The 13,436-nt window shown below is 40.0% G+C and overlaps 1 protein-coding gene across 6 annotated transcripts in view; it reads right to left on the reverse strand.

Moving 5' to 3' along the window:
- Nucleotides 1-13,436, reverse strand: part of DGKH (diacylglycerol kinase eta) — a 185,979-nt gene that overhangs the window by 103,251 nt on the left and 69,292 nt on the right. For 5 of the 6 annotated variants that reach the window (XM_082602380.1, XM_082602381.1, XM_082602377.1 and 2 more), the window contains exons 3-4: nt 10,658-10,768; nt 4,987-5,067 (exon numbers count right to left, since the gene is read on the reverse strand). In XM_082602380.1, coding sequence (XP_082458506.1) covers nt 4,987-5,067; nt 10,658-10,768 — 192 coding nt within the window. The remainder of the gene's footprint in view (nt 1-4,986; nt 5,068-10,657; nt 10,769-13,436) is intronic. The other variant, XM_082602378.1, reaches the window with a different exon arrangement.

Raw genomic sequence — 13,436 nt, forward strand, 5'->3', positions numbered from 1 at the left:
TGTTTCACTGATTCCACAGTCATAGAAGATGTCATGGTAGAATTTACACTACAAATAAATTAATTGTGAACATTAACCTAAACACTCATCAAATGCCAATAAGCCTGTCTGGAACTGTTCTTTTCTGTTCCCTGATCACATCACTGACACCTAACATCACAGAAAATGCATTCAACGTTAGTAGGTTTTGCTGTTGTTGCCTACTGCAGAAGACACTTGTAAAACCAGAAATGCAAACTTAGGTCAAAATTAACCCAATGTAGGGTAATTAAAAAGAATATATGTATGTGCACGTGCCTGTGTGTGTATTTAATTTATCATATCTATTTATTTTGACATTGTGAGACCTGGAGCAGAGGAATCCAGCTATTCTGTGAAACCAACAGAATTTATTTATTGTGAGACAATAAATAGGCATTGTTTTACGCCACTAAGTTTGTGGTAATCTGTCACGAAACAACAGAAAACTAATACAATACCTGAGGCAATTCAGACAACCCCAAAAACAAGACAATTATTAACTCCAGGGATGGGAGCATAGGCCTGTTTAAAAGTAATCATCGTGGGCTTCCCTGGTGGCGCAGTGGTTGAGAGTCCGCCTGCCGATGCAGGGGACACAGGTTCGTGCCCTGGTCTGGGAAGATCCCACATGCCGCGGAGTGGCTGGGCCCGTGAGCCATGGCCGCCGAGCCTGCGCGTCCGGAGCTCCACAACGGGAGAGGCCACAATAGCGAGAGGCCCGCGTAACGCAAAAAAAAAGAGAAAAAAATGTAATCATCGTGTAGGTAGGTCTTAACCATGTCTGCAGGTCCTTTGACACCACCCTCAAGATGTCTGTGTCCCCTCCTCTGGAAGCTCAGTCAGTCTCAGTGCTTGCTCATAACCACAGTATGACTTCCCCAGCTAAGTCAGTTTCTGCCCTGCTCTCTAGAACACTCCCTGTAGAACCCATTTTACTAGAGTTTGACACGGGGTTTTTGGGTAAAGCACAGCTTTTCCACTTTCCATTTACTAATTATAGATTTTCCATTTACTATTATCCCTTGTCAATATATCATCCTTAGGGACTTCAAGGCAAAGAGTAGTGGCTGTAATGAGGCAGAATTCAGCTGTCGCTGGATTCCCCAGCCCTAAGACCACCAAACTACACCATTAACCTCTGACACGAACTGGCCAAAATAACACCACGAGCAGCAGTCACTGGAACCCAGGAAGGTGGAACATTTAAATATTTAAAGATAGGGAGGTTGTCAAGTACCGGTTGAAAACATACCTCTGATTCCATTTTATACCCTGGAAAGTTCTACCAAACTGATTTGCTATAAAACTCTAAGCAATGTGCCTAACATTTCAGTCTCGCACTTCTCGTCCAACAAACTTCAGAAATGAAGTTTGGTCGAGTGAAACGTTGGAAATTTCTTGAAAATATTTCAACAAAAAAGTCTCCTCGGGCTTCCCTGGTGGCGCAGTGGTTGAGGGTCCGCCTGCCGGTGCAGGGGACACGGGTTCGTGCCCCGGTCCGAGAAGATCCCACATGCCGCGGAGCGGCTGGGCCCGTGAGCCATGGCCCCTGAGCCTGCGCGTCCGGAGCCTGCGCTCCGCAGCGGGGGAGGCCACAGCAGTGAGAGGCCCGTGTCCCGCGAAAAAAAAAAAAAAAAAAAAAAGTCTCCTCATGCCCAAAATGAATTTTCATCTTATTAATTAAAATCAACAAATACTTATGGATAAGGTACTATGAGATAAAAATGTATAACAGTGTCCCTATCCTCAGGGAGGTTATAAGAAACATAAGTACTTAGCTAAACACAAGGCGCAATATAGTAAGTTCTATGAGAAGGTACAAAAGGAGAGACTGCATGCAGTTGGAGGTCCAAGAAAGAGCTGTACCAAGGATTTGAATAACCTCTCCCAAATCTTAAATTTCGGAACCCTCACTCAGACTAAACTCTAGATCCTTGTCGGGGAGAACCCCTTATCCACAACCCCACCACGAGCCTCCACAGAGGGGAGAAAACTATTGCTCACTTCCCAGGGAAGACAAGTGGTTAATCTGATAGGTTAATCGCTCTACCTGACCTTCACCTGGGAGGAAGGAAGAAGAAGCAACATTTTGCCCTTCGGCCTCCAACAACTTATCAGAAGCTCTGTATTCAGTGGTTATTGGACCCTGTTCAGCCATTAATAAAGGCATCTCGTATTCCTTATGCTCCATTCTCAAAAACTGAGAACTCAGAGGGGTAAGATGGATCAGTTACTGATCCCTCAAACATCCAACAATCCCTTTTTATCTTTCTGTCCAGTATGCTATGCCCTATAAATCATCAATCCTGGGCCAACTTAGTTGTTTTTCTTTACTCCTATCTTTAAGAAAATGCTATAGGCCCAGGAATTAAGAACATTACTTATCTCCAATCTCTGGTGGACACTATGTACTACCTAGTAATCTTCTACTGGTCCCTGTTCAGTTTCGATTCTTATCTTCTATAGAAGCTCCTCCAAACCCTCCTAAAGTCTTATTCATAGCATAAGACCTAATCTGCAATTTCACTGAGAAAACAGTAGTGTTTGGGTTTGAAATATATGAACTTCCTGCCCACACCTACTTCCATAAACTTTGTCTCCTATTCAAGGCTAATCTCTTAACCTGTGCTCTGGGTCCCAACCCCTGCAGTTTACTCAGCGATCATGCTCCAACAGTTATTCCCTTTCTCTCCTGCAGCTTCAGCTTTTGATTCTAACAATTCTTTCCTCTCTTCATATAGACACACTCAAAATTCATTTTAAAAACAAAGCAAAAGGGCTTCCCTGCTGGTGCAGTGGTTGAGAGTCCGCCTGCCGATGCAGGGGACGTGGGTTCGTGCCCCGGTCCGGGAAGATCCCACATGCCGCGGAGCGGCTGGGCCCGTGAGCCATGGCCGCTGAGCCTGCGCGTCCGGAGCCTGTGCTCCACAGCGGGAGAGGCCACAACAGTGAGAGGCCCGCGTACCGCCAAAAAACAAACAAACAAACAAAAAAACAAAGCAAAAGATCCTCAACAACAACAAAACCAGAACTGCCTCTTCAAACCTGAACATTCTTGTTGCTATATGTCTGCTCCTTCTTTTAACCGCCAAACTTGTAGGACAAGGAGTCCGTGCTGGCTCTCTCTGCCTTTCCACTTAGCATTCGCCATGCAGCCTACTGCATGCCACCCTCCACTGCAACTACTCACATCAGTGTGACCAAATGACCTCCTGATTCACAAATTCAACAGACACTTTTCCTTTCTTCTTTGACTTGACCTCTCTACAGCATTTGATGTTTAACAACTTCCGTCTTGAAACTCCCTTCCACTGGCTTTTTATAAATCATTGCCTCCTGATGTTCCTTCTATACTTCAGAATGCTCTCTCTCAGTCTTTATTGGTCAAACCTTACATTTTAACTTTTTTCCCAGGATTCTATTCTTGGCTGTCCTCTCTCTTCTCAAACTCAACTGTCCCTGGGGAGGGGGCGGGGGAGGAATATTCACAGCATGAATTATCTCACATGCCCATGAATCAATAAGACTAAATCTGAACTCATTTGCTTCTTCTCCATCCCCTACCCTTACCAGTGCTTACCTCCATCATGGCACTGCTCTAGTATTTGTTTATCTGTGTGTCCTCCCTGCCCTGGCATGCCTAGGGGATGAACACAAAACACTGCTGTCCACAGTGGAAGCTTCCTAGGGCAGGGGCTAGGAGTGTGGAAGGGGTCAGCGACCTAGCAAGAACAATGCACCTGAGAGGACCTAAGGAAAATGTAGCTGTAAAAGTATCCCAGGGACCTCCCTCGTGGCACAGTGGATAAGACTCCATGCTCCCAAAGCAGGGGGCCTGGGTTCGATCCCTGGTCAGGGAACTAGATCCCACATGCATGCTGCAACTAAGAGTTCGCATTGCCACAACTAAGGAGCCCGCGTGCTGCAACTAAGGAGATGGCAAGCCACAACTAAGGAGCCTGGGAGCCGCAACTAAGGAGCCCACCTGCTGCAACGAAGACCTGGTGCAACCAAATAAATAAATATTTAAATATTTTTTTAAGAAAAAGAATCCCAGATGAACTTCACTGAACTACACCATGAATATCTTGAGGGAAGTGATATATATATATATGTATATTTTTTTCTCTGAATGCTTTGTGTTTATTGGCACGAGTGCCTAGCACATGGTGGATCCTCAATTCATATTTAATTCATATTTTTGTAATCAAAGAAGTAGAAAAAGTATGGGATATCTGAGCTAAGCTTTGAAGAACTGGTAGAATTTCAACAGCTCTTGATGGAGGAGGGATCATTTAAGTCAGAGGGAATGGAAAAAGCATTAGGTTTAGACAGAACTGCTGGACTGGTGGGATGTATAAGGACAAATAATTATCAGTATGCTAGAATGCTGAGGAAGGACTTTACAGGACTTTACGGCGGAGTTACAGATGCAACCTGACAGGCGATGGCGAGCCAGTGAGGTCTTTTAAGCAATGTGATTTGCAATTGGAAAAAAACTAACTGGAACAGAGGACACTTCTTTAAATAGCTGCCAAATGAATTACCTAAGTGAGAAGAAACGAAGGCCTGAACTACAGCAACTAGAGTAACTGTAGATTGAAAGTAGAAAATATTATTTTTAAGATTGATGGTAAAAAACCAAACTTCTTGAATATTTAAGAACAGCGGAATTAGTTGAACATTAAAGGGAGGTGAAAATTTTAAGGCACTAAAATTAGAAGGTCTAAAAAGAAAACTATATAAATACTTTAAAAAATACATTTAATACATTGGTTTATGGACCCAAACAATCATGACACGTTGGGTGTTAGCATCTACAATGTACTTATCAAGTTTACTGTTCTTAGTGAGAACTCCAACCCGTGTGACACACAGCTGGCAATTAGAGAGGGCGTTCAGTACAAGCTCACGAAAGATTATTCTATAACTTTTGAGGGGGGAGTTACCAGAGTATAACCATACCGTGAAGCTGTTGTTAGCATTTTTTGTGCTTGCTTCAGCTACACTGGCATCTGAGAGGTCAACTTCATCAAATATCAGAGACTGTTAATGAAAAAGAACACAAACATGTCAAGTGCAAACCTAACTGAATGCTCCTCAGTATTTTTTTTTTTTTTTACCGTCACATCATGACCATGAAGCTATGTCAGGAATTAGAAATAAAAACTGAAGAAAAACGGAAATTACTGATGCTTGGTGAGTAGAACCATAAAGTTCAACGAACACATAAATTCCAAACTGTAAAGGACTTTAAAGAACTCCCCTGGCACATTGTTTCATTGAAAAATGCTCTGTGCTCTCCAGAAGCATCATTTATGGGAAACCTACTACTCAGTGTATGACATACACACATACTCACACACTCCCCACAATGAGAAGAACTAGTCCTGGCTCACATCACGGACAGTTACTGAACTTTTTGAAGGTGACCTTCCTCATCTGTAAATGTGCTCAAATGAGATGGTGCATGTGCTCTGCAAATATAAGATGCCATTTCTTTTATACTCTTAAAAGAAGTTTTATTTATTTATTTGTTTGTTTGTTTGTTTTTGCAGGCTCCAACATTTATTTTTTTTATGCTTAAAAGAGATTTTAATCAAAAATGTTTCAGTGGTGAAAACTCCATAGAAATAAAATCTTTAAAATGGACACTTGAGAAATTAGGAAATTCTAGTAAATAAATGTATCCTTCCCACTTTGAGTCAGTTGGTCCTTTGTTCATGGTCATTCAATGTTCTTCCAGGGAGGTAGGTATAACACCACTCCTCTAGGACTGCTAGAAAAAGAGGCTCCCTTATCTGATAACTTTTACCACCCCCCAAGATCTCCAGGGAGTTATGCAACTCTACTTCAACCCAACCAATCTGACCGTAAGACTTGCTCCCTGACTACAAGGAATTTATAATCTAGCACGGGAGCTGAAATAGACACAACTAGTTTTAAGTAAGGGAGACTATTAAAAGTGGAAGAGCAGACACTACAAAATGCTATGGAAGGTCACAGCAGAAGACAAATGCTTTCTCTTGTGAATAATGGAATGAAGACAATTTTAGGGGAACCTTAAAGAAAACAGGGAATTTCTTTAAGTGGAGATAGAGGAAAAAACATACTGGGGATGGAAAACATGGGGCGAGGCTGCAGACTATCGAGTGGTCAGTGTTGTCTGGAGATAAATGTGAGAGGTCAGAATGGAGCCAGATCAGGGACAACCGTGAACATAATGACTTTTAAAATAAGATTATTCTATTTTGTTATTACTTCCACAGCTGCATAAACTAAGAATTATGTTTGTTTGTTTATTTATTTTTTACCTCCTGGTGTATAACTCTACTAATTATATCACAAACACGTGTTTTTTAATATAGAAATGATCGATTATCCTACTGGCACAGTAACAATAAATCTTACTATTTTTAAATTTAAGTATAGTTGACATACAATATTAGGTTAGTTTCACGTGTACAACATAGTAATTTGACAATCAAATACATCATCAAATGATCACCATGATAAGTCTAGTAACCATTTGTCATCATACAAAATTATTACAATATTATTAATTATATTCCGTATACTATATATTAAATCCCCATGACATTTAACCCTCCCCTCTGGCAACCACCCATTTGTTCTCTGTATCAGTAAGTCTCTTTCTGTTTTGGTTTGTTTGTTCATTTGTTTTGTTTTCTAGATTCCACATGTAAGTGAGATTGTACGGTATTTGTCTTTCTCTGTCTGACTTATTTCACTCAGCGTAATACCTTCTATGTTCATCCATGTTGTTGCAAATGGCAAGATTTCATTCTTTATGGCTAATATTTCATTATATTCATTACTAATAATTGGTCTGTTCAGATTTTCTGTTTCTTCCTGATTCAGTCCTGGAAGATTGTATGTTTTGAGAAATTTATCCAGTTCTCCCAGGTTGTCCAATTTGTTGGTATATCGTTTTCACAGTAACCTCTTATGATCCTTTGTATTTCTGTGATGTCAGTTGTAACTTCTCTTTCATTTCCGATTTTATTTATTTGGCTCTCTCTCTCTTTTTTTCTTGATGACTTTGGATAAAGGTTTATCAATTTCATTTATCTTTTCAAAGAACCTGCTCTTAGGTTTTTGTGGGGTTTTTTGGTCTCTATTTCATTTAATTCCACTCGTAACTTTACTATTTCCTTCCTTCTACTAACTCTGGACTTGTTTATTCTTCTTTTTCTCGTTCCTCTAGGTGTAAGGTTAGATTGTTTATTTGAGATTTTTCTTGTTTCCTGAGGTAGGCCTGTATTACTATCAAATTCCCCCTTAGAACTGCCTTTGCTGAGTCCCAAAGATTTTGGAACACTGTGTTTCCATTTTAATTTGTTTGAAGGTATTTCTTGATATCCTCTTTGATTTCTTCAGTGACCCATTGGTTTTTACTGAGTTTGTTGTTTAGACTCCATGTGTTTGAGTTTTATTCCAGTTTTTCTTGCGGTTGATTTCTAGTCTCATACTGTTGTGGTCAGAAAAGATGCTTGATGTGATTTCAGTATTTTAAAATTTATTGAGATTGGTAGCCTAATAAAAGATCTGACCTGGAGTGTTCCATGTGCACTTGAAAAGAATGTATATTCTGCTGTTATGGGGTGGAATGTCCTGTATATATTATTAAGTCCCATCGAGTCTAAAGTGTCATTTAAGGCCAGTGTTTCCTTATTGATTTTCTGTCTGAATGATCTAATGATTACAATTACATTGATGTAATGGGGTGTTAAAGTCGCCTACTATTATTGTATTACTGTCAGTTTCTCCTTTATGTCTGTTAATATTTGGTTTACATATTCAGGTGCTCCTCTGCTGGGCATATATATATTTACTCGTGTTATATCTTCTTACTGGATTGATCCCTTTATCATTAGGTAATGCTCTTCTTTGTCTCTTGTTACAGTCTTTGTTTTAACGTCTATTGTTTTAACATCTATTTTGTCTGATATAAGTATTGCTATCCCATATTTCTTTTCATTTCTATTTGCATGGAATATCTTTTTCATCTCTTCACTTTCAGTCTCTGTGTGTCTTTAGATCTGAAGTGAGTCTCTTGTAGGCACCATATATATGGGTCTTGTTTTTTGTATCTATTCAGCCATGCTGTGTCTTTTGATTGGTGCATTTAGTCCATTTAGATTTAAAGGAATTATTGATAAGTATGTACTTATTGCCATTTTTGTGAATTGTTTTCTGGTTATCTTTGTTGTTCTTCTCTGTTCCCTTCTTCTTCTCTTGCTCTCTCCCCTTGTGATTTGATGATTTTTTTAGTATTATGTTTATATTCCTTTCTCTTTATTGTTTGTATATCTGTTATCAGTTTTTGGTTTGTGGTTACCATGAGGTCCTTATACAACAACCTCTGTATATAGCAGTCTATTTTATGTTGACAGTTGCTTAAGTTTGAGCATGTTCTAAAAGCACTACATTTTTACTCCATCCACCATTTTATGTTTTTGATGTTATCTTACTTTGTGTATTCCTTAACTAATTATTGTAGATATATATGGTTTTACTAGTTTTGTTTTTTAACCTTCATACTAGCTATATAGGTGGTTGATCCACTACCTTTACTATAATTTTGCGTTTACTGACGAGATACTGTCTTTCATAATTTTCATATTTCTAGTTATAATTTTTTCTTTTCTGTTTAAATTTCTTTAACATTTCTTGTAAGACTGGTTTAGTGGTGATGAACTATAAAGTAGACAAGCTATTGCTTGTCTGGGAAACTCTATCTCTCTCTCAATTCTGAATGATGGCTTTGCTGGATAGAATATTCTTGGTTATAAGTTTTCTCCTTTCAGTACTTTGAATATATTGTGCCACTCCCTTCTGTAAAGTTTTTGCTGAAAAGTCAGCTGACAGTCTTATGGGGACTCCCATGTATGTAACTAGTTGTTTTTCTCTTATTGCTTTTAAGATTTTCTCCTTAGCTTAACATTTTGGCATCTTAATTATAATGTGTCTTGGTGTGGGTCCCTTTGGGTTCACTTTGTTTGGGTCTCTCTGTACTTCCTGGGCCTGGATGTCCGTATCCTTCACCAAGTTAGGAAAGTTTTCAGCCATATTTCTTCAAATAGGTTTTCTGTCCTTTTCATTCTCTCTTCCCCTGCTGGGACCCTTATAATGTGAATGTTGGTATACTTGATGTTGCCCAAGAGGTCCCTTAAACTATCCATTTTTTGGTTCCTTTTTCTTTTTACTGTTCTAACTGGGTGATTTCCACTACCTTATCTTCTAGACCACTGGTCCTCTCTTCTGCATCATCTAATCTGCTGTTGGTTTCCTCTGGTGTATTTTTCATTTCCATTATTATTTTCTATCTCTTTGTTGAAATTCTCACTCTTCTATTCTGCTACTGAGTTCAGTGAGTATCTTTATGACCATTACTTTGAACACCTTATCTGGAAGTTTGCTTATCTCCATTTCATTCAATCTATTTCTGAGGGTTTGTTTAGTTCTTTCATTTGGAACATATTCCTTTGTTTCTTCATTTTGCCTAACTTTCTGTGTTTGTTTCTACATATCGCGTAGATCAGCTACATCCCCCGGTCTTGAGAGAGTGGCTTTGTGTAGAAGGTATCCTGTGGGGCCCAGTAGCATGGTCTCCCTTGGATACCAGGGCCAGATGCTCCAGGAATGTTCCCTTTGTGGGCTGCATGTGTCCTCCTGTTGTGGCTCGGCTGCACTTGCTGAGGGGGTGCTTGTACGCAAGGCTGGACCCCAGTGTGGCTGGCTGCAAGGCCCAGTTGCAACTGTTGTGGGTGCTCTGGTGTGTGGGGCTGACGCCTGGGGCAGGAGCCACTTTAGGGGGACACTAGTGTTGGCCAAAGGTGTCCACCAGGTCTAACAGGGCAGGGAGCTGTTTTAGTGGAGCTCCAGTGCCAGCTGAGGGTACCCACCTTAATGTTTATTTTTGAAGGAACAGTAAAATATCCGTTTTAAATGGATGCTCATCATTACAATTTTTTTCTTCCAAAGCTACATCATTCTTATTTCATTCAATTATTATATAAAAATTATTTAAGCCTTGATTTTATTTCACTGTGATTTTTATTTCTAAGTGCTAGCATAATTGAGTGATTGTTTTGTGCCAGGTATTATGTAAGCACTTCATGTATGTAATTTCATTTAAGCCTCCTCTCAATAACATGCTGTCCACAGCCACTCCACTGGAATGTGCTAGAATCGGGATACGAACTCTTGTCTGAAACCAGAGTATGAACTCTTAGGAACTACAGCAATTCTCTCTCTCATTTTCAGGAAAAGATTTATGGGGTAAAAAGTAGCAAGAAAGGGGGGAACCCAAATTCAGAGTTTATTATATCTAATAAGGTTACATTTAACTGTTCATTTTACTTGGAAGGAAAAAAAGAAAGAAAGCAAACTACACTAGGACCGTCCTATAAGATTGTCCTTAGGGGAAATGGCATGAAACTGACTCAAATAGACCCCCTTGGGATTTGGTCCAAGATGAATCACATTTATATGGAATTTATATCAGAGCAGTAATGCTAGTGAGCCCCAAGACAAAAACAGTTTACAGAACCAAAATTTCAATTCCCCCTACAGCCTTCGAGTGCTTGCAACTAGTATTCTCTCGAATTACCTTTGAGTCCTTTGCATAATAAAGTGTACGACCTCGAAGTTTGAAGTATCGCTTTTTCCATCTTTGGAAAGAACTGGTCTGCTTCAACAGCTGTCCCTCTTTAATACTGGTCTAGGGAGAAGCAGAAACACAACGACATGATTAAAATGAAATTCAAAACCAAATAAATTTCAAAATTAATGACACACTATCATTAACATTTTGAATATTATTTCTCATGCTTTGCAAATTACATGAGAGAATATTTTATTCTCCCCATTCAACAAGGGAACGCATGTGCAAAGTCCCAAAGAGCAAAGGTGAATTCAACATGGTGACTCAAAGCAGTCATAAATACTATGGAAGACACATGCACAAAACTAATACTTTTCAATGCAGTGTGATGAGTACATGTACATATATAAGTACATATATACTTGTATATAGTAAAATGGTGGAAGGGTGGAGGTGCAGTATAATGTAATGGTTAAGAAGGCATGGGCTCTGGAGCCAGAAACCTTGTGATCAACTCCTGGTGCCACCACTTAGTAGCTGGATGATCTTAGGCAAGTCAAGAAACTTCATGGCTTTATTTATTCATGTATAAAATGGGGGTGACAACAGGACATACCTTATAGGGTTGCTGTTGTGAGAAATAAATTTTAAAAACACGTAAAGGTATTTACTGCATGGCACGTAGTAAGTGCTCATTAAATGTCAGTTACCATCAGCTATGTGTTATTGTAACAAACACATACTCAAAGCATGGTGCATGGCGGCCTGAAGAAGGAAGCTCCGCCTCAGAGGGTGTCAGTGATGCTGTCCTCCCAGAGGACAGCCTTAGGTGGGTCTTGAAGGAGTTTATCCGAATGATGAGGAGTGGGAGAAGGGTATTGTACGTGTGTGCACAAGTAGAAAGGTATAAAACAGCACAGATATTTGGGGACTCTTCAGACTTTCTGGTTATAAACCAAGGGTAGAGCTTGCAACGGGGAGCAGCAAGAGATGTGGCTGGAAGAGGTGGGCAGGGACTCTGGGATACTGGGCTAGATCCTGTGCTAAGTGCTTTATGTATACAAGTTCATTTTATTGCCACCAACAACATCCTTGGAACCCCTCTGACTTCATCTAGTATCTCTCCTTCACTTGGTCAACTCCATTCACAATGATGCTTTGCTTTTAAGTGGGCGTGCATGCACGTCCCTTAGGACTGGACACTACCTATTCTCTCCTCCTGGACTGCTCTTCCCTCAAATATCCATCTGATCAACTCCTTCACCTCCTTCAAGTCTCTCACCTTCTTGATGAGACCCACCTCACTGACCTCCTATTCCACATGCTCTCCATATTTTCCCCCATCCTGATCTTATTTACTTCCCCACACAAAGTACTTTCCATCTGCTAATGTATAATGTAATTTACTTATTTGTTATATTTATTGTGCTACCCCTATTAGAATATAAGTTCCCTGAGTTATTATATCTAATAAAGTTAAATTTAATGTTTCATTTCAACTGAAAGGAAAAAAGAAGGAAGAAGGAAGGACACTTTATTTATAGCAAACTAAACTTACAGCCTTCTTATGAGACTGTCCTTAGGAAATATGTCATGGGATTGACTCAAATAGATCCCCTTGGGATGGGGGTCCAAGATGGATCACATCTATCCTGAATTCACAGAAGAGCAGTAATGCTACAGTGAATCTCCAGGGCAAAAACAGCTTACAGAACCAACATTCTATATCCATCCCACTGGACTGCACACTGATGTGTCTCAAATACCTAGAACATTATCTGGCACTATGATATGGAGATCCATATGAATGAATAGAAGATGCTGAGATTAAACCCATGTTTGTTTGAACACCAGAGTTTATTTCCAACTCTTCCACTATACTGTCTTTTATTATCAACAAGACATAAAATACTGAGAAAAGTTTGTTGTCTCTAATATGGTAGTTAGGTCACACTAATGTTTACTTTCAGTTTCATTAAAAGATTTCCTCTAGAGCCTGCTCTCAGATGGTCCTCCAGGAATTGTGAGAGCATTAAAATTTAATGATAACAAAATACTTTTGAAACTCCAGTACCAAAGAGCCCGACTTAGAATCAGACAGACAGACTTCGAGCCAGGCTCCACTACCCACTAGCGGTATAAATCTGCGTAAGTTACTTCAGCTCTCTATGCCCAGTTTCCTCCCCTAAAAGATGGAAATAATAATGCCAACTTCACAAGCTTGTTGCATCTAATTTAATTATAAGACAATGCCTGGAGAGCACTTAGCACACCATCTGGGTTACAGAAAATATTTAATAAACGGCAGAAAGTGTTATTATGATATCGTTATGCTATTAAGTTCACGGAGTATTTGCCAGGCACCAAATTATAAGAGCTTCTTGGAAGAAGTGAATAAGTGTTTGCAGGCCTCCGTGGGAGCAAATAACAGCTGGAGCAGAAGGAGAGTGTCAAGAGATGAGGTGAAGGGAGACAACAGCCAGGCGATGCTGGCCACAAAGGGAGCTTGCTTTTTATTCTAAGTGCAAAAAGCTAGTGAACTGTCGAAGCGGGACAGTGAGAATGGGGAAATGGGTGAGAAAGAGTGGAGGGCCAATTAGGAGGCTGCTGCAGGAGTCCCAGGGAGAGACCAGGGAGGATAGGACTAAGGTTGTAGCATCACTGAGACCGACAGAAGCAGAGGAATTTGAGACGTTATTTTGGAGGCAGAATCTACTGGCCTCGCTGATAGACATGAAGGGCAAGAGAGAGAAAAGAACCACGGGAAAGTGTAAGCATTTGCCTT

This window comes from Mesoplodon mirus (genome assembly GCF_964341445.2).
Source record: "Mesoplodon mirus genome assembly, chromosome: 17".
NCBI lineage: Eukaryota > Metazoa > Chordata > Mammalia > Artiodactyla > Ziphiidae > Mesoplodon > Mesoplodon mirus.